We start from the raw sequence: 27,360 nt of genomic DNA on the forward strand, positions 1-27,360 counted from the left end.
TGGTCTGTTTCTTTTTATTTTCCATTCATTTATAATACAAATATGAACAAAAGATTATTTTCAGGTCAAGTTTATTATGTCAAAAAACCACTGTTAATTGCAACCACAGTAGTTGCCTTTAACTTGGCTGTGCGTTCTATGCTGTACATGAAGCAAAGTGGCGAACTTACCACAAATTGGCATGCCACCTGAATTGAATCCTTAAAAATCATTTGTTAAGTTATTGAATTCCTTCAAATATCATAAGTCAATAACGTAAAACCTCCAATAGAGCCCTAGGTGGACTGCTTATTTTTTTTTTTTTTTTTTTTTTTTGGACCCTTTGATGGGCTTCTTTTCGAGATGTGCTTCTTTTTGAGATTAATATATAATTAATTGCTGTAATGAATTGTTTTACAAATATTTTATGATTGTATCTAGTGATTTTTATATTGTATATGCCGCACCCTGCTATTGGCGTCCATTAAATTTTGCGTGAAATGAATTAAAAAATAAAAATAAATAAACATTAGACTGGACGTGTTTCTACATTTTAAACATTAACTTCTATGTTCAAGTTGATAATGTTTATGTTACTTCAAAATGAGCAAGTTTATTTTAGAAACGAGTTTTAGTATTTTTTAGAAATTTTTCATGGGATGAAGGAATACCTTTAAAAGCAGGCTGAGTGATGCACAAGTTTTAATTCATAGTCACATATACAATTTTGTTGTAGTGATTTACAGTCTCTTTATTATTTGATGGATATCATAGGCCTATTTTTCTTGGTGGCAAAAACAAAAGGCGAAGTGTCTTATTATAAACATCAAACGTCTTTTTGGAGAAATATATTCGCTCGATCTGGCATCCGCTCGAACTAACATTCCATCGAATTTGCATCCAGTCATGATCCAGTCCAGTATTGTGCAGTGAGGCGTAACTACTACTAGACTACAGTACAGTACTGTATAATAAGGACCAAAAAGATGTCGAAGGAAAAGGCAAAGCCAAAGATAAGTCTTAGCAAGAACTTATTAGCAGGTGGATTTGGGGGAGTTTGCCTTGTTTTTGCCGGGCATCCACTAGATACTATAAAGGTAATGTAGGCCTAGCTAGGCTAGCAAGGCTCAGGCTCCTAGGCCTACGTCCTAGCCCTAGCTAGGCTACCCACCCTACTATCTAGGGCCCATGCTGCCCGTGAAGCCTAGCCTAGGCTGGTTTAGAAGGCCTACTAGGAGGCCTAGGTAGGGCCCTAGTCGAGCGAGGACTGAGCCTAGGCTAGCAGTAATCTTTCATACACAGCATAAAACAAGTCAGAAGAATGCTGGTCACATCGGCCCAAACAAAACCAAATCGGCCCAAAAGGGCCAAACCAACGGACCCAGACGACACTTCGGCCCAAAACCAACTAGGCCTAGGCCTAGACCCAAAACCAGCTTAGACCAAAACCAGCTTGGCCCAGAGGACAACTACCCAAATGATACAGAATTACCCAAATGAATAGTGATCACGATTACCCATTACCCAAATGACAACTATTATTATTTTAGTATCTTATTAATATTATTTTATAGGTCTAATATTATTTTTTAGTATAACTAAACTATTCTTATTATTTATTTTTATATTATCTGAATTATATATTTTATAATTATATTATATTATTCCACGGGGTGGTGAGAGAGGGAAATTACCCCCAAACATGGAATGCAGATTTCTCTGGCCATTGGAGAATGTTTAAAACTGACCAGCCCAGAACATCTTGGTGGCAAAGGGGTGGTGGTGTCGTTCCCCTGATGATTTCGTGTTTTTTTTGTTTTTTTTTCTCCCGACAGGTGGGAGAGGGGAAAGCTCTCCCTGAAAATGTGATTCCGAACTGTAATATAGATAGGCCTAGTAGGCATTTATTAACAAGATATTCATATGATAGAAATGTTGTAGCACGGCTTCATGTATGAGTACCATTGCAAAATCTTGGTTTGCATGTGTTGTGACTTGTGACCAATGATTAAAGCAAGTAACCATGATAAGAGTAGCTTTCGGATTGCACAATGACGATAGACGTAATGACCTCACATAAGTCATCTATTCTTCCAAGAACATTGAGTACTCATTGTCGTCTAAATTAGGAGGCCAGTTTGGCCTAAATCTGTATTTTAATAGGTCTATGCTAGGTCTAAACGATATATTTTTCATTCTCAGGTGAGGCTGCAAACACAAGTGACTTCTGGAGATGCAAGACTTTATAAAGGAACATTTGACTGCTGCAAGAAAATCCTAATGAAGGAGGTAAATCATATTTTACCATTATTAATTCACAAATATTCAATATACTGTAGAAAAATTCACATTAAGGGCTTGTATGTTGTTCGTCAACTTTTTAGTAAGTTTTTTTTACTAATTTACAGTACTACAACAATTTTTTGAACTTATGTCCAGCCAATGTGAGGGTATATGCAAAGAATATATAAATTATATTAGTTTGTCCATTAATTGGGAAAGAAAATAATTTTGCAACTGAGAGCAAATAGTTACTTTTATTCAAAGTAATAAAAGGCAAGACTTTTTTTAACCCTGTTTAGTGCACCCGCCGCCACGAAAAAATGGAAATTTCAGAAAAAAATTAAAGTTTTCCTTTATTTTTATTATACCCGCCCCTGCCTTGAAATCTCCAAAAATTTCTTCCTAATTATATAAGCTCTGATGATCATTCAAAAAATAAGTTCACAAAGAAAGGTTTTAAAAAAGTGTCACCTAAGCAATTAATGTCTTTTTTAAAAGCTGATATTTGCTCAAAACTACTGTAGGTTTTAACAACTGACCAATCAGAATTCAGTAGCCAGGAATATGGGCAGGTCCCACAAACAAGTTTACGCTGTTGAATTAGGGGCAGGGCTTAGAAAGGGCCATTGACACCCATGTATGCAAAATATTTTAACTCAATACAAAACAAGCTTTTACTTGCAATTATCCAGGGAGTTTTTGGTCTTTATAAAGGCATGGCCACACCGATTCTCGGTGTTACACCGATATATGCTGTATGCTTTTTTGGCTACGGACTTGGATTGAAACTTCAGAGACCAAACCAATCAAATGGACAGTATGGGTAAGATTCAAGAATTTCTACACTAAATATAATCTCTAAAGTATATTCAAGCTTCTTTGCTGATGTCAATGATAATAATTCTTTATTTTCCTTAATAATGGAGGAATATCAACTTGAAAATTAAAAAATTGGGCTATAGACCTATGACAGCTGCAATGAAAACTTGAAATTGGTATGCAGGACACAAATACAAACACACTACTGGTCTCCCTCCAATTAAAGACCACTTTTGGGACCGGTGTTTTCATGGTCTTTATCAGCTTTTGTCTAATATGAATACAGCTCTCCCTCCAATTAAAGACCACTTTGGGTTTTCATGGTCTTTAGCAGATTTGGTCTCTTATTAGAATAATAAAAGTAAAAGACATTTGTTAATTTTGTGGTCTTTATTTGGAGGGGTCTTTAATTAAAGGGAGACCTGTAATAAAAGTAAAAGACATTTGTTAATTTGGGACCACAGAAAAGTGGTCTTTATTAGAGGGATTTTTAGCGATGATTGTTTACAGGCGGTCACGTGACCTAACTTGGTTATACATGAAAAACATTACAGTGCGATAGCATAGGAAAAGATAATGTTACAAAAATAACCACCCAATGTTAACGTGAGAAGTAAATGGCTTGGAAAAGCAATACGATTGTTCAAAATTGTGTTTATTTATTTATCCTAGCGTTCTCCTTGGATTGTATGCTTTGAAATTTAAGTGATCCTTCATAAACCTTAGCTGGCCCTAACATAGCAGCGTAGTTCGCGGGTCGAAGACCATCATGCATACCTAACCATGCCGTAGATGTGCAGGGGCCTAGGCCTAACATTTGTCGAAAAATCTCAATGTTTGCGGCCAGTATCCTTTACAGCAATCTTAATTACTATACTATTTGAATACTATTTGTTAGTCCCTTCACAGGGCAAAACATACAAACAAGATGCTTTACGTAAGCACGTCTCATACACACACTGCCTCATACAACATCTTTGGTAATGTCTTATATAATGCTTTGAATAGAATAATTGTTTAATTTCAGAGCAAATCAGTTATTTATAGGTGGAATGGTGTCAGGGGCTATGACAATGTTGCTGGTGGCCCCTGGAGAAAGGATCAAGTGCCTGTTACAGGTAATGCTGGAGTCTGTGATGGAAGCGGTCTGTAGGAATATCTGTTGCATTTATCATTTTGATATGCTGACAATCCACTAGACTTGTCAAAAGCCTGTTATTTTTTTATTATTTTTCTCATTCGGAATAGCACCACCAACGAGAAAGTTAATTTAGAGACGGAATAAGCGACTTGTAATATAAGCAACACTGAATGCAGGTACCAGAATACCAAAAGAATGACGTAATCTTATATTCCGTATTTGGATAAATGGGCGGACTGAATTAAACAATTTCAACCAATCACAATGTTCACATTTCGGAGACACAAAACTGAGTCACTCGCGTCGACTATTTAGGCATGACTAAAAAATAGTCCTCCCTAATAAAACGGGCCTAAAATATTTAGAATAGACCCTAGTAAGACTAGTGTGGGCAATGGCAAAAACAATTACTGTAAGCTTTAGCTATCGATGGCATACCATTACAAACACAACATCACTTTCCCTGGAGGGTAGCCCAGGTATCTGCAGTCTAGTAGTAGTAGGCCTGAGGCTTGGCCTATTTTTAAGTTCTCACTTAATATACAGTAGGCCTACCTTTTTTAAGACCACTAAAATTGTATTATTTGGAAGATTAGCCCTAAAATTTGCTCCATTTTAGCCAGTTAAGTGTAGTATCCAAACAATAAAGAGCAGCAAAAAGTATGAATTCCAACTGTGAAATGGGGGTCGTCTTATACGCCAGACATAGAAAAATCATCCAAAAATCTTCTCAAACTTGGGTATCACCTTATAGGTGGATCGCCTTTTACGCGAGAACATACAGTAATTGATTTTTTTTCCAGATACAACAAGCGGCAGGAGGTAAAGGAAAGTATGCCGGACCAGTGGATTGTGCCAAGCAAATTGCCAGAGAGTCCGGTTTATCAAAAGGTCTTTTCAGGGGCACTGTTGCCACGTTTTTGCGAGGTAAAATACCATTTTAACATTTTACTGATGATAATCCATTGTTTATGACAATGGCTTATTCAACAAAGTTGTACATTTATACGATGTTAAATCACCGTACATTTTGTGTCATAATGGTTTTTGTGAGAAATATCGTAGGCCATCTGAAGGTTTCAAGTAAATTTGAATGAGGGCAACCACAATTTTCACAGTTCTCCAAAGAAAGTAATTTTCCAGTTACTCCAAGTTATCTAGTGTTTATTTTAACTACTAATAGTTAAATAAGCAATCGGTGGTCTAGTATTAATTTTCGGATGAAAATAATGTTTTTCATCAACAGCTTGGTATTTATTCATGTTAGCAGATCTAAAAAATCTTGGCATTTTAAATGATTTGTTGTCATTGGCTAGTTTAGTAGTCATTTCTTTCCAGCCATTTCAACTGGACTAAAACTAGAACTTGACTAAATATTCATAATTAAAAGTTTCTTGTTTATGAATGTGAATTGAAGTAGGAACTTAAACTAAAGTTTTTTTTCAAGAATACATTTGCTAGCCACAGAAGGTAAGGCTTTTGCCCATAATATATCTTTGCTTTTTTCTTGGTTTTTAAGATGTTCCCGGAAATGGGGTGTATTTTTTGACTTATGAACTTATGAAAAGAGCCCTCACACCAGAAGGAAAGAGGTACAGTAATTTAATTTTCATCTTAAGTAATAAAATGCCATAGAACATGCACTGAGGTATTTGAAGACACTGTACCTGTGATTATTATTAATATTATTATTTCTATGTGAGTTTGCGTCAGGAAAATATTATAGGAGTGATAACATCACTCTTATTATTATTAATAAAAAGCATTTTTATAGCGCCTTTACACAAAATGATCAAAGCGCTGTACATTAAACCCCATTTTTACAATAAAATATATATCAAAAATGAGGCTCATTTGAGGTTAGTTTAATTTCTACAAAAATATGTAAACTTAAACCGAAAGGTCCACTGATTAATCTCAGATAAGAAAGTATAATACATACTCCAAGTATTGAAATACACGCCATCGTGTTGGGATTCAATATTTCGACAATAATTATGTCATCATCAGGAATGTGTAAACTTCACCGATTATTTTAATATTTAGTGCACCCTAAGTTCACCATTATTTAATGCACGCTCATTTACTGAGGGTTCAATAAATAATTGATGAACTGGGACTGATAAACATACTCAGTATAATGAGCGTGCATTTTAACTGACAAACATACTCAGTAAATACACGCTCATTTACTGAGTATGTTTGTCAGTCCCAGTTCATCAATTATTTATTTCACCCTCAATTCTGCATGTATTTAGAGAACCCTCAGTTCTTCAGGTGTGACTATCCCTTCAGTTCATCAATTAATTAATCTAAATTTGTATTCCTGCAGCACTTCGGATCTAGGAGTTGGGAGAACTCTACTTGCTGGTGGTACCGCAGGGATTATGAACTGTGTTTACGCCTTTCCACCAGATACCCTCAAATCAAGAACACAAACTGGTACAAATTTGATCAAATTTTTTCTTCACTTTTGCAAACACCATTGAGTACCAATATCCATTTGAATTCATTTCATAGTATACATACAACAATGAGGATCGATTTAAGGAGAATTAAAGTGTAATGATTATATTCATTTATATTTCTTTTTTCCATCATTCACACGTACATCAAGAATTTCAAAATTAATTTTGAAATTTAGAACATCTCATCTAAAGCAAACCCGAGTTAAATAGAATTCACTCGGGTTTAAGCACAACCTTTTCAATGTTTACATTAGATAATAGCCAACCTTGATTATCAGGATTAATGAGCCTCCGGGGAGTATCCGTAAACAGATTACTAAGCAGCCCTGTCTACAAAATAAAAATCAATAATTGTTACTGATTAATATTTGTTAACCTATGTAATGTAAATATAAATAAGGTACAATATTTTTAACAGTTCGAATCACGAAAAACAGATCAGAAAAACAGAAGTTTGGGTGCGGCCCTTTGTGTTATATCAAAAATTCACTTTGGCCCTCCAACCGATTTTTATGTCCACCATTGCCTTAAGTAATGGTCTTTGGTCTCTAGGGCAAAAAGACTATCATTTTCATGTTTCGTCGTTTACAGCTCCTGTAGGAAAGTATCGTAATCTTCGTCATGTGTTTATATCACTCTACAAGGAAGAAGGACTGATGTCTCTTTACAAAGGATTCTCAGCAGGGATCATTAGGGCATTCCCAGCAAATGCTGTAAGTCTTCATGGTTGTTTGGATCGGGTTTGTGGTTGAGTTGAGCTGTGTTCAGGTTGAATGGACAACAGATTCATATTCTTTTATTGACATCACTAAACAAAATACTCTCCCACAATTTGCAAGAGTCTCCTGAAAATCTGGAAGACTTCCCGATATTTTCATTGTTTTTAATAAGCTGTATTATCAGTTGCCTCCTGGAAGTCAGTGCTGATGGGATCCCCTTTCATAGCAAAATAAATATGTTAACTAAGCTCATTTAAACAGGTCTACTGGATCTTCCAACTTAGGACCCCTGCTTTTTTAAAAGATATATAATACCGTTTTGTAGGTCAAGGTTTTTAAGTACATTTATAATACATTTATGTTTCTTATTGGTGACTCAGTGTATCAGTTGTAGTGTATCTCTAACATAATGCTTCTTGTTCTTGAAAAAAAATTCTTCATTTGTGGCAGCAATGACTGCAATTTTAACTAATTAGGAAGAAAAGATTTTTTGAATTCTACAGGTGACATAATTTATGATGTGGTTGTTATTTTTCCCCTGTTTAGGCTTGTTTATGCGGGTTTGAACTAGCATTACGATTTCTCAATTGGGTTGCTCCTGGTTTTTAATGGTAACCTTGCAAGTAATAAGCTGTTTTTGTAAGTATATTGTGGTTCACCTGAAATTATTATATTCTGTTTTATCGTTATAATAAATTGACACTGTTTTAACGTATAAGAACTAAAGATTTAAGCCAGTTTCTTTGTTTGCAATTTGTTTTTATGATATCCTACACCAAGTAAAAACTATAAATACGTAAAATCTAAAAGTAGATGAAAAGAGAAATAAATGTTGTTGATTGAAAAAATGAATATACTTAGCTTTCAATTCAATGAACAAAAAAAAAAAGTAATTTTCTGGCCAAATTACAGACACAAATCCATTCCTATATTTTATGCATTGTTTCATAGTCCCTTTGATTGGTTGACAATTAATACCATAGTTCCACTGGTTTTTTCGCCCACTCTCTCAAACACAAAATCGGACCAATTTTTGGGTGAGGGCTTACTGTATAATCGGAGAATCCTTTTTAATCAATTGGCAGTGTTTCAGCACTGCCTCATTCAATGCCAATATTTAATGGGTTTTTTTCTGTGAATATTTGTTATTTTCTGGGCTTTTGCCTGAGGAAATGTTGGTACATAAACTTGGGCATAAAGTTGGGGGTGGACTTATACCCAAGGAATTATGGTATAAGAATTGAAGTATTAAGCCAGTCTCACATGTTGAAATTTGTTTTTACGATATTCTACTATACTGTAAATAAGTAAAAATTTGATCGTTGTCCTAGGAAGTACTGTAGATAACTTGTTTTTCCCATATAATTACCAATTAAATATTTATAAATGTACAGTTTTTAATTCAAATATTGAATTTTGTGATTTTACTATAAATAGTACAGTATATGCTTAGGTTTGATAAATAATGTTCTCATAAAATTTTGTTTTTAATTTCTTTTTATAGATCTGCAAGTTGGCACCCAAGTACTTTAATAAACATTAAACAAATCTCTAAAAATATCACTAAAAAGGTGGAATTTCAAAAATCCTCACAAACGAACATGATTCCCAATTTATATCGGGTAAGAACACTGCTTACATGATATGCTAATTCAAGAATCATTTTTGTTGGTGATGCTTTCAAAACTCCACTTTTATTCAATTATATTGCATAAGCTGTTACACTGCTAAAGCCTACCATACACTTTCAGATGACTTGGTGGAAAAAAACAAATCAGATTTACTGATGGTTGACCAGAGAGAATTTGAAGAGTATAAAGACCTAAGTTTAATTAGGTTTGTAATATAGAATTATATAAATACTATAGCATCAATTTTTAAATTATGTTATTTAACAGGAAGCCAGTGGTTTTGAAGAAGATTTGAGCATGTTGTAATATGCTGAAATCAGGGGTGGTGGCAGCATTTGTCCGACAGGGGTTCATGGTCCACGACCTGTCTCTTATACTGGTGATGTCACTCCCCAATGAATTGTGAGACTGTAAACCTAAAGTACAAGAATAAATTATACATATTTGCTACACTTTTTTTTATTAGAAACTATAGTGTACTTGTACCACTGTGCAAAAATGTTGTATGTATGTAACAAATTTTAAATCTGAGATATGACAATGAGATTTTATACAGTATGAAACATATTTTGCTTGAATTTGCTTTAATATTGTGTGTCTAACGACTATGCAGTACTATGGTAGTACAGTATTTATCTTTGTGAACACTCATTTTTGACGATAACACACAATAATAGGGTCACATGACAGCCATCGATAGGTAATTAGTAAATTTACGTTGTTTTATTATAGAGTATTTAATTTTAATTCGTATAACAATATCATAAACTGCATTCCTTTTGATCGGGTTCGATCAGTCGGGTGAGAAGCATCCTTATCGTGTGCAGTGACACATAGACAATTGTTTGTACTTAAAACTAAAAATATGGTGAGCACATACTTATAACCGTTTATATGAATACAGCAGACTTCTCATAATAATTATCAATGTCTAATATGTCTATATAGTCACCAGACATTAAAATTAAAATGGACACAAAAAGAAAAAAAAAACATAAACAGTTTGAGGTGAAAACCATGATGATTAACAAAATTACGTTATTTTGGAAAATAACATGTTACGTTTTTCGATTGTTGGATTTTTTTTATTATTTTTTCGGCTCGTGGCCAACAATATGCCATTAAACTTAATCATTTTACTAAGTGGAAGTCCTTTCACAAAATATATAAACATTATATGCTCTACATAAACTCTCTTTTGAGGCTTAGGGAGTGGAGTTGTTCTGGTCTTTAAATCAACAAGGATTTATATAGCGCCAATATTCACGGCAGAATGCAATGTTCAGTGGCGCTATGACAGTGGCATTAACTACTGATGTTAATTAACCATGCTTGTAAGATTATGAAAAAATGTTGTTTTTTTTTTTTTTTTTTAATACAAAAACAAACAACAAAACTTGAAATGAGATGGAGAAGGGATAAGTTTTTAACTTTTTCATAAACATACTGACAGAAGATGAGTTTCTGATTTCATGAGGAACAGCATTCCATAATGTAGGAGCAGCACATGAGAATATACGTTTACCCACGTTTTTTTCAGTCGTGAGAAAAAAAAAACTTACCGTGACAGAAATTGAACCCAGGACCCTGAAAGTTAGAAAGCAAGTATCTTGACAACCAAGCTATTCAACTCAAATTATAAAAACCACTATTTCAACAACAAAAAATAGTGATTCTTATCTACATTTTACATGTACCATGAACTTTGGTGTGTTTTCGGTGATAACTGGCTTCACTTGAATCAAAAATTTTGTTGGATATCAATCAACAACAGATCCAGGGACGAGTGAGATATAAAGGTATGTTAATAAAATAATGTCTTGTTTTCAACAGCTGTACAAATATATAATTTATATATTTATTTATTTATTAATATATTTATATATTTGTTTTAATAGTAGATTTGTATTTAGAAGAGAATTTTTGTATCGCAAGAATTGCCATTTCATTGATTTCCTAATTTCTGTCTTAACTAAAGTTTGTTGGGTTAGAAAAATGTGTAGTTCGTGATGACAAATTGGTTAAAATTGTCGACACCATAAGCAATGAGAGATTATTAAATGTCTCTGTATTCAGCTTATCTATCTATACATTTCGATCGTAAAGTAATTGTAGTGTATTTCAACTTTAATGTCACTTCTGCACTTCCAAGTTTTTTCGGTACATTTTCTTGGTATGCCTGTGGATTTTAATATTTCATGAATAGTACTGTATTACATAAACCTCTTTCCACATTATCAAATTTTTTCCGACAACTGAAAATTTAATCTGCGCTTCGTCTATGGATGTGGTATGAATTCTTCATGCCCATATTAGGGTAAATCATGAATCCTGAGACATTGTCTGAGATAAATCACAAATATCTTTTTGCATACAACTTGATACTGTGCCAACAAAGCTTTCCTAATGCATGCAGATTAATGAGAAAATCAAGGTACAGTATTTGCAAGACTGCACCTTTTAACGTCACCCCTGTGTACAAACTAAATAAGCCCTTGTGACACAATCTACATCATGCAAATAATTACAAAATATTTTTCTTTTATCAGGATGGCAGGTTTTCAACAAATGCAATGCTACTGTTCGTTGTGAAAATGTTTTTTGTATTGTTTCTATGAAGGAAATACACAATAGTTTGGAGTATGGGATAGGAGAAATTTTTTTCTATGTGGAGATCAATTATTGGCAATTATTTGTGTAAACAAAGGTCAATAGTAGGATCTAGTAAAGTTGAAATCTCAATTGAAAGGAAGTTCGATAACTCGATAGAAATGGGGAAAACAAATGAAGGGATGCGCCGTGACGATTCAATAACAGACCAAATTGGCACCGAACTAAACACCCCACTAACTTCTATCCAAACTGACAGGCCTAAGTTAGGTAATGAGGATGACGAAGATGACAATTCGAAAACCGCTGTTGATGATATAAATCGCTCTTCATCATCCATTTTGTTTGTACTAATATACAGCGTTTGGATAATTAGCTTTGTTGTCGGCTGGTGGGGAATCATTTCCAAAGTCTTTTTTATTTTCTTTTACTTGACAGAGATCGTCTGGTATACGTTTCTTGGTATAGCACGGAACTCCCATAAAGTTGGTCCATACGTGCTTTTTGTTCTGATTTTCTTAGCGTACTCTTTTCCTGTACTGACCGGTTATTACGATGATTACTGTCAATTACTAACGAAAATTATAATAATTATGAAGCTTATATTGAAGGATAAAAGAAAGGAGGAACAAAAAAATAAAGTGTGAGAAAAAATCGAGTATGCAATTGAATAAGCCAACAGATATACCGGCTGCACAAAGTATTCAGACTGCAGATAATAAATACAACGATATGGACATATGTACATCACTGCGGTCAACATGCCTCATAACATGGCAATCGATCAGGGAGTCTTTGACTTTATTGTTGATAAATATCAGCCCACAGGCCCGAACAAAATTGCGCGCAATTAGTTCGTATCTCTACTTTGCAGTTCTACTTTACTGCGGCATAGAAGCTCTTCTCGGACTTAATGAGTTTAGTAATGATTCAGATGAAATAAAACTGTTTATATCAATCCTAATTGCCGGTATACTGCCAACACTTACGAGAATTGTCCAAAATCAGGGCCAGAAAAGAAGGGAACATATATACGCGTGATGGAAATGAGAAGATATATTGAGATGTGTTTTGTGACGGGTAGACCATACAGAGACGTTGGGTGCAAGTGGCCAACCGAAGACAATGTCCCCATTGAAAATACAGATACTAAATTTGTCGAGAGGTCATTTGAAAATACGGACTATCTATATACAACTAGATACCGCCATTTTGACTGTTAACATTGTAGAAATCCGATTTCATGCGGTATTTTAAAAACTTTTGTTATTAAAATACTATTAGTTAACTTCTGTTATCATTATTATTCCGCAGTATCATATTGTTATATTATAATTGCATTATTTTGTTTCCCTGTACGCTTTTCATATTTTGATGTGTGTGTGCGTGTGTGTGTGTGTGTGTGTTTGTCTCTTTCTTTGTATCTATTTCCGGAATTATTGCTTAATTGTTTTGATAATATCCAGGGCACGCTCGCTACAAGTGCCATCTTAGAATTCTTTTTTTTTTAATTCACTTGGCATTCCCTTTAGAGCACTGCCCCTTCCAATTAATCAAATCTGTTTATTTTAACGTTTCTTGCCTTTTTATGATCTTTTGATCTTTTTTGATCTTAACTTCTTTATTTTATTGTTTGAATGATTTGATTTGATTTGATGTAGAAGAAATAAATGTTTATTTGAATTTGAACTGTTTATTTGAATTGTTTCCAGAGCTCATTGTCATTAGCAAAAAGAAGTGAAAATTTAAACCGTAGGCTACCTAGTTATGATTTAACCATAATAGTTTTGCTCATAACTTTGGCAATGTAAGTCGATTCCGGTAAATGACCTATCGAGTATTGTCTAAAGCTTTAATTGAGAAGAATATGAATATATTGAAAGTCGCTGATACTGGTTTAACATCTCAAATATATAAAAATAAAATAAATAGGTGGAATTTTGAAAATCTTCACTAATGTGTTGCACAACTTTAATAGAAGCAAGTGTGAAAGCCCACCGTACGCTTTCATGCGACCTGGTGAAACAAAGACAACGGAGATACTGGTAGTTGATCTGAGTGGTCATGAAGAGGAATAAGACTTAAGTTCAATTAGTTTTTAATATATGGTGGTGATTAATCAATATTAAGTAATTCGTACAATATAATAAAATAAATTTGAAAATAATGTGTTGTTTGACAAGAAGCCAGTGGTTTTGATTTGAGCATGGTATAATATGCTCAAATTTTGGTTTGCTCAACTGATCTGCAGTATTTAAAGGTATAGGACCTACTGTTGCCAACACATTTTTAAAAAATAAAATAAATTAATAGCACATTAAAAGGATCAAATAATTAAGTTATTAAATTCCAAACAGATGTGCCGTTAAGCTCTTGGTCCCATATACCGGTAATAATAGATCTGTGCACAGAAAAAAGAAAACTGACTCTTTCGAAAAACTAAAGGCCAACTCAGACAGTGTCGTACGACGCAGCCCGACGCGATTTGTTGTCGCGTCTGCGTTCAACTCACACAGACCCGACGAGTCTGTGTTGGCCTTAAGGGGTTGTCTCGCGGTGTGCTGACCAGTTTACTTTCTTCTTATGTCATTTTACATGCACATATAGGCCTATATGTCGAGTTAGTAGAGATTCCCGCTCATATGTAAGACAGTATTGGAAGTCTTTAGCCATGTGCCGAATTATAAATTAATAACCCCAATTTCATAACTTATTAAATTTTCATAATTTCTCTCATGGTCATACCTAGCAATGTTGAGTCAACTGATGCAAATCAGTCAATGACGGCCATATGTTTTCTATGAAAGAAAAAGGCTAGGAAGACTAGTAACAAGTAAGTAGTATTATTAGGCTTAACATCTTGCTAGGCCTTTGAATTTAAATATTTGATACATATTAAATAATGTATTACATAAACCTCTGTCCATAAAATCAAATTATTTTTATGTGACAAATATTTATTATTTGCCCATTTATGGGCGTGATATGACATCATCATGCCATACATGGGTAAATCATGAGACAATGTCTAGAGTAAATCACAAGTGTCTGTGGCATACACCTTGGATATACTGGGGGGGTCCAGACGGTGCGATCGCACCGTCCCTAACTTGCCTTAAGCAAAATAATTGTACTGTATTGTTGATATGAATTGCCAGTAAGATTTTTAAGGTACGAGAGTGCAATTTCCGGGCACTAGAGGTCCATATATTCTCAGAATCCTGTGTCCCACCCAGATACAGGCCTATGTGAACAGAGCTCCACCAATCCATGCATATCCATGAAAATAAGTGTACATTGCAAGATTGAACCTGTTACGCCACCCTATAGGCAAATAAGTCCACTTGAGTCACAATCTACACCACGCAAAAATGTTTACATAGTAATTTTATATTTTTCAGGATGGCAGGGCTTCGACAAATACTAATGCTTCTGGTCGTTGTGAAATTGTTTTCGTGTGTTGTTTCTATGAAGGAAATACAAAATAATTTGGAGTATGGGATGAGAGAAAATGTTTCTATGTGGAGATCAATAACTGACCGACAACATTATGAAGTAGATGAAGTCAAGAAGTCGTTAGCTGATCACGAATTTCGAAGCAAACGTGAAGAAGAAAAAGTCACGGAAAACACTTTTATATATAATGAACAATGCCTCATATATTTAGATTCAGAAGTACTCCGCCAAGACTTAGCGTCTGGTGGAACGTTCGTCCATGTTTTTCTCTCAGTTTTGGATGGTGATCATAACAGTATTTTAGTAAACGAATCAGAATCCAGAGTGATCAATCCGGAGCACTGGGCTTGGATTGTAGGAACAGAAGGACTTCATCTGGCCAGACTTCCATTTGACTTTACTTTTCTCTCTCTCGGCACCCTAAAAACCGGTGTAAATAAAGTCACTATTGAAGCTAACGTCAGTGATATTACATGCTTCAATCAAGCCAATGACGAAGGCCGATTAAAAATAATTGCAAACTCTATCCTAAATAGTGTTAATACAACAACACAACTAACGCTTAATTCAATCTGCATTGAAAAGTTAAAATTGCGCGAAGATCTCCAAATTTCTTGGTACTATATTAATTTTGTGAGTTCATATCTGATTTTTCAAATTAATACTTATTATGAATGCTGGGGACATTCTGAAACAACTTTCAAAATCGATCGTGAAGAATACGGTCTTCAACTTACTGTTGTATTCGTGATCAGTTTTATGTTAAGTTTGTTTTTTCCACTTTTTCTTGGATTCTTTCATCGGATAGCTCCAATCGTTTATAAATCACCAGTTGCTGATTCAGGTGGAAACGATGTACCTGATAATAAAATATCCGAAGAGGTTCCCATTTCCCCCTTGATAATAATCCACCAACCGATTTCTGAGGATGACTTATCAGCAACATCGAAGAAGTTCCTGAGCTTAGAAACGGATTTATCTTTGGGGATTAAGCATTCTCTTCTCTACTTTGGTAATTGTCACAGAGTCATTTTTATCGCAAGATGGATTTTCTATATTCTTTTATTTATCGCACTACCATATATCCCAATATCCCTTGTGCAATCGGCAGACGAACTGGATTTCAGCAAAAGGCGGGAAAAAACGTTTAGCAATGATATTTTGAATGCCAACTTCAACATATTTTCTCACATTTTTTTCAATTTAGCTATATTCCTGATGTTCTCTATTGTTCTCTATTTCAAGGTTGTGTATCCTGATAAATTCAGCATTGCAGTAAATGAAAAAGAAAGTCAAAGAAAAAAATGGCTGTGGTGGAAAGATCTGCCAGACAAATTAAAAATCCCTAACGACGAATATAAAGGAACACAGAAATTCCTTTTCCTTTTAACGACCCGAATGAAGATGGGAGCTGGTGTTCAGATTTGGAGATATGGACTTGATATTTATAAAGACCTTATTAGCAGTCGCTTTAAAGGAATGACAAGGGTATTGCTTTTCATTATTTTAGCGTTACCATTTTTCATCGTATTTCTCTTTTCTGTTCTACTTTTATCAATTCCGACACTTTATTGCTTTACTCGAGTTGTTTTGTTTAGTGTGTCTTTTCGTGTACTCAATGACGCAGGGGATACATCGCCCAATGACATCAATTTTACAGAGAGGTTCAAGAGACGCTTAAGCAATTCTATCGAGAGATATTTTAAAGATGACTCCACTGATGCTGGCTTTACCAATGCTAAAATTTGTCACTCTGAAGCAAATAATGTCAACGATGACACTGAGTGCGAACAAAGCTCAATAGTAGGATCTAGTCAAGATTTAACAACAGAAATTTCAACCAGTAAGGTTGCTATTTCAACTGAAAGAAACGACAATTCTGTAGAAGTGGAAAGAATAAATGAAAAGTTGTGTAGTGACAATTCAATTGCAGACCAAATTAGCAAAGAGCAACATATCCCACTAACTTCTATCCAACCTGACAGTTCTAAGCTAGGTGATGAGGATGATGAAGATGATAATTCGAAAAATGCAGTTGATTCTTTCCCTCAAGTAAAAGGTGATATAAATCGCTCCTTAATATCCGTTATTTTTGTACCCATTTATGGCGTTTGGGTACTTAGCTTTGTTTTCGGTTGGTGGGGAATCATTTCCAAAGTCTTTTTTATTTTCTTTTACTTGACAGAGATCGTCTGGTATACGTTTCTTGGTATAGCATGGAACTCCCATAAGGTTGGTCCATACGTGCTTTTTGTTCTGATTTTCTTAGCGTATTCTGTTCCTGTACTGACCGGTTATTACGATGATTACTGTCAATTACTAACGAAAATTATAATAATTATGAAGCTTATATTGAAGGATAAAAGAAAGGAGGAACAGAAAAATAAAGTCTGCGGAGAAAACTGGAGTATGAATTTGAATAGGCCATCATACTTACCGGCAGCCCAAGATATTCAGACTGCAGATAATACTGCTGTAAGTCTTGTCAAACAACGATATGGACATGTGTACATCACTGCAGTCAACATGCCTTATAACATGGCCATCAATCGGGAACTGTTTGATTACATAGTTGGAAAATACCAGCCCACAGGCCCGAATAAAATTGCTCGCTTAGTTCGTATCTTTACTTTTGCCATTCTACTTTACTGCGGAATAGAAGCTCTTCTCGGACTTAATGAGTTTAGTAATGTTTCAGATGAAATAAAACTGTTTATATCAATCCTTATTGCAGGTATACTGCCAACACTTACAAGAATAGTTCAAAATCAGGGCCAGAAAACAAGAGAACAAAGTATACGCGTGATGGAGATGAGAAGAGATGTTGAGATGTATTTTGTAACAGGTAAACCATACAGGGATGTTGGATACAAGTGGCCAACTGAAAACAACATCCTCGTTGAAAAGACAGAAACCAAATTTGATGACGAGGGAACGTTAGACAACATGGTCTATCGCCTATACGTTTAGGTACTGACTTGCTGACCAAACATTATACAAATAAAATTTCATGCAGTATTCTAGAATCTACCTTTTATATTTGTAGTAAGTCTAATTTATACTCATGCTACTAAGTAAATAGGCTGATTATGATTAATGTAGGTCCATGAAAGTAATCACCTCTGATTTTAAAAAGGACACGAATTCACATAATAGCAACACCAGCCACCAAATAGCAATTACTTTCTAAAGTAAATTATAGCTCAACCCGAAATATCTGCAATATTCTGTTCCTTGTATAAACGATTTCTTTTCAAGTTACAACAAAGCCGTGTTTACTTGAAAAATATTTGCTGCCGGTAGTTGATGTTCAAAACACTTTGCCGGTCGCTAGGGACTCACCTCTTGTTCACCAAGCAACACTAATAATATAGACCCTTCATGGTTTAGGCACAATAAGATATTCATTTGAGGTTTAATACTCAACGAGCTACGACTAGTATAGAAAGAGAAGACATTCGTATAAAATGGCGACTGAAATCCCGTCCGATATTGACATGGTCCAGCGAGATCCGTCTGATCTAAATTCACACGTCAAGGTACGTTTGAAATTGCAATTAGGCTTAAATAACAGATTTATAGATATCAGATTATCAGATAAAATGAAATAAAGGTCTCCCTCTAATTTAATGACCCCTCCAATTAAAGACCATTTTTCTGTGGTCCCAACTATCTTTTATCTTTATTATTGTGATTAGAGACCAAAGCTGCTAAAAAGATCATGGAAACCACGGTCCCAAAATTGGTCTTTAATTGAACGGAGACATGTAGTACATATCCTTATGATTAGATAGTGTTTTAATCTAACCCACTGACATGTTTTATTATCATATGACATTTATAATATTTTACGTCATTTTTATTACAGAACACAACTAATAATTTTGTGATTTTGTTGTTTAGGTAATGTTTGAAGAAGTTCTTGGAGAACCCGATGGTTCCCATAGCATCGATGGTGTTTGGAGATGTGCTTTCAAATGTTTCGAAGGATCCAGAAATCTGTGCTACCGTATTCTCACTGCAATCTGCGCCGTGCCTCTGGCGTTTTGCTGGGGTTGTGAGTTCGCTTTTCTCTCCTTCTACCACGTCTGGTGCGTGACACCCTACCTCAAAGCCTACATCATTAATATCAACTCCTGCAAGATCATGTACAGGGCTTGCTGTTCCGCTTGCTGTGACCCGTGCTTCGAATCCGTTGGCAGATGTTTGTCAGATATTCGTGTTACATATGTCAATCAGTAACCTTCATACCAACATTTGTATTTACAAGTTATTCAGGGAAAAATCGTCAATATTTTGCTACTATAAAAAGCAACTACTATAAACTTTGGTTTATGATACAGTAATTGAATTAACAATTATTGTATCATTATGTGTGATAATAATTTTGTTTTCCTAGATTGTGTGTGACAATAAGTCATTTGCTGCGATTATGACTTGTACAATAATTATGTATTTCTTTTGAAAGTGTCTTAATCAAATATGTATAGTTCATGAACTATTTATGACATTATTAGGTGATTTACATTCATTATCTCCATGAATTATTCTCACAATTAAATCATACACTAAGTAACATGGAGACATTATTATCGCGTGTGACTTATTTGAAGAGACGATATCTTAGGAATTATAAAAATGTGTGAAATAATTATGAACTTCATTATGATAGTAAATGTGGATTGTTTGAATTCATTTTGTTGTATGGACGTTCTTCTATATTTTCGTTTAATGTATTGTGCGTTTTAGAAGGGTGTCAGTGCGTATATGTATCAAACACTGCTACGGCATAGAAGCTCTCCTCTGAATTCAGTAATGTGTCAGATGAAATTAAACCGTTTATATTTAATTGTCGGTAAACTGCCAGCAGGAAGCCAGCTAAATAATGATATCATTGTTCAGAATATAATGGCTGGTGAATCCCATTAGGAATAGGAGTTATTTTTCCTATATAAAATACCATCTCTATATTTTGGAGTAAAACAGAAAAAATAAAATAACAAGAGAACAGAGTATACGCGTGATGGAGAGATGGAGATATTGAGATGTATTTTGTGAGGTGAACCATACAGGGATGTTGGATGCCAAAATGTAGATCACTTATGTCATTAGGCCTCTAAAGTTTACACTAACATCTAGAATCTTGTAGGCCTAGCTGCTGGCACTAAATTACCATTAAACAAAATAAATTCCATGCATCATTATTTCGGCAGATAATTTATATTTATGCTACTGTACTGATTAATGTTAGATAAGCATTAATGAGGTGAAAAATAATAACATGTCATTAAAAATATTTTAAAATTCCGTTATTTTGATTATTTACTTTCTGAGAATTCAAGTAGGCCTAACTTTTTTTTATTGCTGTACCTGAATTATCTCAACATCCTGCATCTTCATGGAATGTGTTTCACAAAAAGCTTCAACAAAGCTGTATTTACCGTTGGAAAATATTTGTTTTCAGTTTCAAAGGAGCCGTGACACTGGGCTTCAAATGTATACTGTTATTTACTTATTATATTGCGCCATGTCCAACACTTTGATGCGACTACAAAAGAGCGTTATAGCTTTATATAATTTCATCTCGTTGTGCATCATCCTACAATACACGGGTACCGTACATAGGCTAGCTCACCGGTAGGTCACCTAATCAATAAATCACTAACAACAAAGAACACGAGCCAAAGCCAAGTTCACATGCAGCGTTAGTCATTATTAATACTCTCGACGACGTGTATGGATTTTCTTGTTCCACTTCAACGATTCAAATCCATGCATAGAAATTTCCATAGAATCATATATTCAAAAATAATATTACTGGCATATTCCTAACTAGACAAAATATAACGTTATTTAGGCCTACTCTGAGAATTCAAGACACTTATAACTCAACCCAAAATACATACAATAGTCTGCACCTCAGTTTCACCGGTTTCACTTAAAAGCTATGGTGTTTCGTTGACATTTTTTACCGCCTACAGTTGGTGTTCAAAGCCTGTCGCTAAGGACACTTTGCTTCACCAAGCAACACTAATAATATGAATTTCCGTTGGTTACACGCCATAAAATTATCATTTAGAATTTGCTTCTACTCAACGAGCTACGACTAGTGTAGAAAGAAGAATGCATTAATATAATATACTGTATGGCAACCATGTTTCCTTACGACGTCGACATGGTAAATCGGGATCCGACTGATCAAAACTCACACGTCAAGGTATCGTTTGAAAGTGTACTTAAATAAGGTTTTTTTTTTACAGATCACTTGATAAAATGAATATATAATACATAGGCCAACCTTAATGATCACATTTGATATATTTTGTAATCCACACGAAACGTAAATGTATAGTATATATCATGAAAAAGCTATTTTGATACGAAGTCAGTTCATGGGTGAAATAATGTTGCAGATAGCAATCAGCCTTGGTGACTGTATATACTCATGTAGGTACAAAATATACTGTACAAAATAAATTGACGTTGTTCATAGTTAGATAACCATTCTCATATATTGGCAATTCACATAAACTTTTACGCATGAGACGTGGTAGTGTGACATAACTTAAGATGGAGTGTTCTTTTAAAAGAATATTTTGTTGATATTTACAACACGTTTGCAATTTAATTTTGAAGGTTTATAAAGTTATTATATTTCATTGTTATTATAGCTCAGGCGTCCTGAATTATCAATTACAATACAATGACATTTGAATTGTACCATTTTTTATTACGGTGATTTTTTTTCAGGTGAGTTTTGAGGAAGTTCTTGGAGAACCCGATGGTTCCCACAGCATTGATGGTGTTTGGAGATGTGCTTTCAAATGCTTCGAAGGAACCCGAAACCTCTGCTATCGGATCCTCACTACATTGTGTGCCGTGCCTCTGGCGTTCTGTTGGGGTTGTGAGTTCGCTTTTCTCTCCTTCTACCACATATGGTGCGTGACACCCTACCTCAAAGCCTACATAATTAATATCAACTCCTGCAAGATCATGTACAGGGCTTGCTGTTCTGCTTGCTGTGACCCGTGCTTCGAATCTGCCGGCCGATGTTTGTCAGATATTCGTATTACAAAAATCAATGAATAACCTACTTTATCCCAGTATCTACAAGTTAGGCTATTATGAAATATCAACTTAACTTCCATTTACTCAGGTCTCTACTCTGGTGGAGTTTGTGACTTTGTTGTTAATAGCATCATCTTTCAAACAACTGTTAGCAGAAAATCTACACTCATTTGAAGTACTATTAGAAGAACTCATTTTGAAGAACTCATGTTTTTTGTTTTCACAAAAATACAATTTCCGAAAGAATGCACGAGACATTGAAATGTAGAGAAAATTAGTTCTAATATATTTTATGATAATTAGTTAGTGCCACACAGGATACACACACATATGCATATATATATATATATATATACATATATATATATATAAATCAAGGTAGCCGTTAACACTGTTAAATCATATATAAATCATCAAAGAAACCATGAAGCCTCCGTGGTCTAGTGGTTATGGGCAAATCAAATCAACATAGTATAGTAGATGTAGAATTACATCGAATCTACACTCAATATTTGTTGCAGTAAATCACAATTTTTATAATCTGTTTGAATTTGTTTTTATATAAGAGCATTCTTGGTGGAATTTGGGCCATTTTGAATGCGCATTATTGTCAAACTCTGAATAAAAATTAGAAGTGAAAATTGATCTAAATGCAAGTCATGAATTATCATTGCCTTAAGATTATACTCCTTTAAGTTCAGATTATATAATTTAGGGATCTTAAATCAGCTAGGTTTATATGTTTTATTACGGGCAATACGTTATTTTAAAACAACTATATATCTACACAATGGAGGCTTACATACAGTTTATCAAATTACATTATTTGAATATCTATGTCATGCTTAGTACAGATTTGTTTTATTTTCAAAAGGCTTTTGTAAGTGACACTTGACGTATACCATTATTATCGCGCCTTGTCGTGTTGATCGTTGATGCATAACCTTTTTCACAGATCAGAATTAATTTTTTCACAGAATCAATTTTTTACAGAGTCGTATATTATCATCTCACTTTGTCATCAACCATACAAAGCCTCAATAAGCTCATCAGTAGATGATATGATCGATACCACAGCAACTAATCATAATATTAGGCTAATGGTTAAGTGTAACTGACTCTAGGCTTCTTGTTGCACCATTGAAATCTAATTATTGTATACTGTATAATTATAGGCCTAGCTATATTTTATGGGCTGCAGGTGTATTGATGGTTAAGTGCTTTCATGTAAACAATGCAAAAATCTACAGTAAAGTAATAGTTCTTTTAATTCTTTCCTCCATGCTAGTCTGTACCATTGCGAAAAAAAGGCCACAATTCATAGGAGAGAAAACAATTATATGTATCTCTAAACTCGCTAAAATAAGCCTATGAAACTACTTCCGAGAGATTGTGAGTGACGCCCTACACCACGCCCATTACGTTTTTGACAAGAGACAACCCACCGCCCCACCACACGTCGGGGACATTGGAACCCTCGTCGGGCAATTCCTCACGCTACCCATGTAATACTTGCATATTTCTTTTTTCACAATTAAAATATGGAACGCTGTTTATATAACGATTGTCCTGTACTGCGCTACTCAGCCAGTAACGCTTCTTTTATTGCATTCACGAGTTGTGACGATGTTCACGGGTTCGTTGGAACGTGGCATAAAAGAGCACTGCACGACGTACCAAACAAATATTTAAAACAATCGCTACAATAATCAGAATTAATTTATGTCACAAATATCAAGTGTTTCGAGTAAATGTTTTACTTTCTGTCTGAATCTTCGGCATTAAATCTATCATATCGTAACAGAAAAAAATAAAGTTGGGTCGTGGATTATTTTCTTCCCTCTCTCTATTTCATGGAGCTATAATATGCCCAATTAATTTTGTTTTGGTTCAATCTTTGCAAAACTTCGATAATTAAAACCTATTCTATTCTGCACTTTGCATTGTTACCTTCAGGGACGGTGGTTCGAACCTTACGCTGTCCATTTCATTTAACCGGTAATTTTAACTAGCTAAGGCCCTAGCCGTGCAAAAGAGTATTTTAGAAACGTAAACATGAGTCTTTGAGATGAAATCCGAGAAACCGTATTGAAATAGCGTACACACAAATTCCCGGTCACTTGATGAATCGAAAATCGTCGCCTCACTAACTCAATAAAGATTTGTAAAATTTCCAAACAATCTTAAAGTAAACAAACTACGTCGTGAAAGACGTTGTAGAACGCTTCCAATATTTACTCACTAACTTCTTTGGTTAAACGAGACAACAGCACGCATTGCAAAGTTCACCAAAGTGTCGCCAACGGTTACCTAGTCCCCACAATCGAAGCCGTATTTCTCAAACATCAAGTCTTGAGTGTTATGCACGCCAGCTGCGCATAGGTACTTGTCACAAATACTAATCACAGTCCTATTTTGCTAACTTATTTCTGTCCCTAACAATAATTATGTCCGAACCAGATATTGTAGACATGGCACACCGTGACCCAAAGGACTTGAATTCCCATGTTCAGGTAAGTTAGTTTAGTTTAGTACAGGAAACAGTAAAGTTAGTTTGTACGTTTAAAACACACAAGTCTGTAAATATTTATTAAATATTATTTTTTGTATCAGAAGGCAAGAATTCACTTTTATGTACAAATTGGGTGGATTGTGTTAAAAACCCTCGTGTCTGTTTTGTTTTTTAGTGAATAACGTTACTGAAATATGATTCAAAATTATTTCGTCATCTTCATCAACAACATTATCATCATCAATGATTATCATAATTAATATTATCATCATTGATTACAATCGTTGTCGTCGTCGTTATTATTATTATTATTATTATCATCATCATCATCATCATCGTTATTGTCATCATAATCGTAGTAGTGGACGTCGTTGTCGTCATTATCACAGGTTACAGCGACTTGATGGCCTTCTTAAGCCTCTATTCAACTTTTCTGTCTTAATTTTTTTTATCTACTTTTTGTGATGGGATTTTCTGTACCATCTTCAGGTTTTATATGAAGAAGTCCTTGGTGAACCAGAAGGTTCTCATAGTATCGACGGAGTATGGAGATGTGCCTTCAAGTGTTTCAGTGGATCCCGGGACCTATGCTATCGCATTCTTTCGGTGCTGTGTGCCGTTCCTTTGGCTTTCTGTTGGGGCTGTGAGTTCGCAGCCCTCTCCTTCTACCACATCTGGTGTGTGACTCCATTTTTGAAGATGTACGTCATCAACATCAACTCTTGCAAGGTCGTGTATCGCGCTTGCTACTCAGCGTGCTGTGATCCGTGCTTCGAGTCGTGTGGTCGTGTATTCTCTGACATCCGGATGACCAAAATCAACGCCTAGCAAAATATTTCTTTTTATATTTGCGAACGAAAAGAACTATTAAATTATTCTGCTTAAAATTATTTGTTTTTAAGCAAACAAAATAATGCCTAATAATGTGACTGCAAAACAATATGCATAGTCCATGTGTCTGATTTGAAAGTGCGTTGATGTTATAATAGATACACTTTTTTATAAGAACTAATAAAATTTTGCATAGGCTCAGTGTTCTTATTTTTTTGCCGATTTCAGGCTCAAAAAGATCTTATTTGTTCTTATGTTACTCACTTTTCAAACAGAAAATTCTTATTCTTATTCTTTATTGCCAGAAACAATACAAAACAATTATTATTGTATCAGTATACACTATACTGGAATGTAGGTAAAAGCGGTGAAAAAAGATCCCTGAAAAAAATGTCACCAGAAAAAAGGCCCCCGTCAAAATGGCCCAAATTATAAAGAGTATTACATAGTCACACCTACTGCATATAATGTAAAGATATAATCTTTTGAGTTTTCTAGTTTTCTTTTTAAATAAAAATCTCATTTGATATTTTACCTCAGCCTCAATTTTGTCTTATTTTGTTCTTAATTTTTGAGCAATTTCAGCCTCAGTGTTCTTATAAAATGTGTTCTTTTTTTGGAATTATTACTGGGTCATAATCTCTAGAAAACTAACTCAATGTCATTTCGTTTGACAGCAATTTTTTATGATAGCGTGGGTTGTTACTTGACTATGTTGTTTGAATATTAGTGTAAGATACCTTTTCAGGGTATAGGCTTACCGAATAGTTTTTCATGTTTTTAATGGGATGAAATATAGGCCTATCTCTGTTTTAAATTTGAATCCTTAAATGACTGGTGTTTTTATACTAAACACACACACACACCCACACACACACACACACAAAAGTGGGTTGGGTGTTACAAAATATAAACTTTATTTTTACAATCATAAGTATTACGAGTGATGTTCGTTAACATCGTAATGCCCCGGTATTCAAATTCAACTCTGGAACCCGCCGAAGATTTTGATCAGCGCAACATTGTTACAAGTACATATACATATTCGGTTGTTTTTCAGTACTTACATAAAAAGTTGTTCCTGTTAGTAGACTCACGACCACCTACTCTGGTGTTAAAAAGTCTGGCTTTTTCTGAGGAGACTGATGGGAAGTAATGATTAAGTGGAGGCAGTGGCGGCGCCGCTTTTGAAATCTGGGTGGTGGGAGGGAAGGTACAATCTTGGGGGGGGGGCAAGGCCCCCGGGTATCAATTAAAATGTTTCAAAAGTGGTCCAGATGGCGAAGCCATGAAAACTTTTTGACAATTTAGTGGTTTCAGAAGCTTATTTAATCAATTTTATAGATAGAGTCAACCAATATAAGGAAAATACATTTTTTTTGTATCTCTCACGATTTGATGGCCGTACTAGGCCCCTGGTGGGCCCTAGGTGAGCTTTAAAAGGTTGAATACCCGGGCTGTAATGGATGACCGTATGGGTAATAACATTATTTTCCTAATAATAGTAGAGTTTTTAGAGAATATATTATGTTGACCAAATTTTACAATGCTTGGCCATTTATTGGAATATTCTGTAAATAACAAGATTATAGCTTTAGTATCGAGAAACACCTCCACTGGTATCCCGATTTTCTCAAATGTTTATTTAGGCCTATCATGTAGGCCTATGGAATATGCTAGTAGGCCTAAGTACCGGTACATTTTGCTTAGATTCTTAGATCTCTATAAAGCCAAAGATACTGAAAATACAAGATAGAGTTCTCCACACAAAAAAAGTGTTCCACCGTGTTCCACCGAAATGCATGGTGGGAATACGAAAAATGGGACGCCCCCTACAGCTGGA

At 34.7% G+C, this 27,360-nt stretch overlaps 4 protein-coding genes across 7 annotated transcripts; all 4 read left to right on the forward strand.

Moving 5' to 3' along the window:
• Window positions 1-14: 14 nt before the first annotated feature.
• LOC117125149 (mitochondrial carnitine/acylcarnitine carrier protein-like) lies at window positions 15-9,396 on the forward strand. Its single transcript, XM_033271549.1, has 10 exons — window positions 15-1,076; window positions 2,182-2,268; window positions 2,955-3,085; window positions 4,109-4,199; window positions 5,026-5,149; window positions 5,742-5,814; window positions 6,555-6,664; window positions 7,282-7,403; window positions 7,956-8,048; window positions 8,914-9,396. Exons 1-9 carry the CDS (start codon window positions 966-968, stop codon window positions 8,016-8,018), a joined length of 912 nt encoding a protein of 303 aa, XP_033127440.1. The 5' UTR covers window positions 15-965; the 3' UTR covers window positions 8,019-8,048; window positions 8,914-9,396.
• Window positions 9,397-15,057: 5,661 nt separating this feature from the next.
• On the forward strand, window positions 15,058-21,963 carry LOC117125114. 4 transcript variants are annotated; one of them, XM_033271511.1, is made up of 3 exons: window positions 15,058-17,165; window positions 17,292-17,338; window positions 17,841-17,999. In XM_033271511.1, the coding sequence occupies exons 1-3, from the start codon at window positions 15,077-15,079 to the stop codon at window positions 17,865-17,867; spliced, it is 2,163 nt and encodes a 720-aa protein (XP_033127402.1). In that variant the 5' UTR covers window positions 15,058-15,076; the 3' UTR covers window positions 17,868-17,999. The 4 variants fall into 4 exon arrangements, with proteins under 4 accessions (XP_033127402.1, XP_033127399.1, XP_033127400.1 ...); XM_033271508.1 differs by adding an exon at window positions 21,857-21,963 and having other exon boundaries at window positions 15,058-18,076; XM_033271509.1 differs by having other exon boundaries at window positions 17,292-18,105.
• Window positions 18,424-20,410, forward strand: LOC117125115 (caveolin-1-like). The gene is made up of 2 exons (XM_033271512.1): window positions 18,424-18,645; window positions 19,010-20,410. Exons 1-2 carry the CDS (start codon window positions 18,574-18,576, stop codon window positions 19,346-19,348), a joined length of 411 nt encoding a protein of 136 aa, XP_033127403.1. The 5' UTR covers window positions 18,424-18,573; the 3' UTR covers window positions 19,349-20,410.
• A 2,375-nt stretch (window positions 21,964-24,338) lies between the features above and the next one.
• Window positions 24,339-26,051, forward strand: LOC117125079 (caveolin-1-like). The gene is made up of 2 exons (XM_033271464.1): window positions 24,339-24,687; window positions 25,176-26,051. The coding sequence occupies exons 1-2, from the start codon at window positions 24,622-24,624 to the stop codon at window positions 25,512-25,514; spliced, it is 405 nt and encodes a 134-aa protein (XP_033127355.1). The 5' UTR covers window positions 24,339-24,621; the 3' UTR covers window positions 25,515-26,051.
• Window positions 26,052-27,360: the final 1,309 nt, after the last annotated feature.

This window comes from Anneissia japonica, unplaced genomic scaffold (assembly GCF_011630105.1).
Source record: "Anneissia japonica isolate Jap-2015-1 unplaced genomic scaffold, ASM1163010v1 scaffold9_len2422644_cov172, whole genome shotgun sequence".
Lineage (NCBI taxonomy): Eukaryota > Metazoa > Echinodermata > Crinoidea > Comatulida > Comatulidae > Anneissia > Anneissia japonica.

Excerpts from the sequence above, each read along its gene's own strand:
- LOC117125114 (XM_033271508.1), top strand. The coding sequence starts at position 15,077 with ATGCTTCTGGTCGTTGTGAAATTGTTTTCGTGTGTTGTTTCTATGAAG.
- LOC117125079 (XM_033271464.1), top strand. The coding sequence starts at position 24,622 with ATGTCCGAACCAGATATTGTAGACATGGCACACCGTGACCCAAAGGAC. Across the intron at positions 24,688-25,175 it reads ACTTGAATTCCCATGTTCAG|GTTTTATATGAAGAAGTCCT; the intron begins GTAAGTTAGTTT and ends TACCATCTTCAG.
- LOC117125149 (XM_033271549.1), top strand. The coding sequence starts at position 966 with ATGTCGAAGGAAAAGGCAAAGCCAAAGATAAGTCTTAGCAAGAACTTA. Across the intron at positions 5,150-5,741 it reads TGTTGCCACGTTTTTGCGAG|ATGTTCCCGGAAATGGGGTG; the intron begins GTAAAATACCAT and ends TTGGTTTTTAAG. Across the intron at positions 5,815-6,554 it reads CTCACACCAGAAGGAAAGAG|CACTTCGGATCTAGGAGTTG; the intron begins GTACAGTAATTT and ends GTATTCCTGCAG.
- LOC117125115 (XM_033271512.1), top strand. The coding sequence starts at position 18,574 with ATGGCGACTGAAATCCCGTCCGATATTGACATGGTCCAGCGAGATCCG. Across the intron at positions 18,646-19,009 it reads ATCTAAATTCACACGTCAAG|GTAATGTTTGAAGAAGTTCT; the intron begins GTACGTTTGAAA and ends TTTGTTGTTTAG.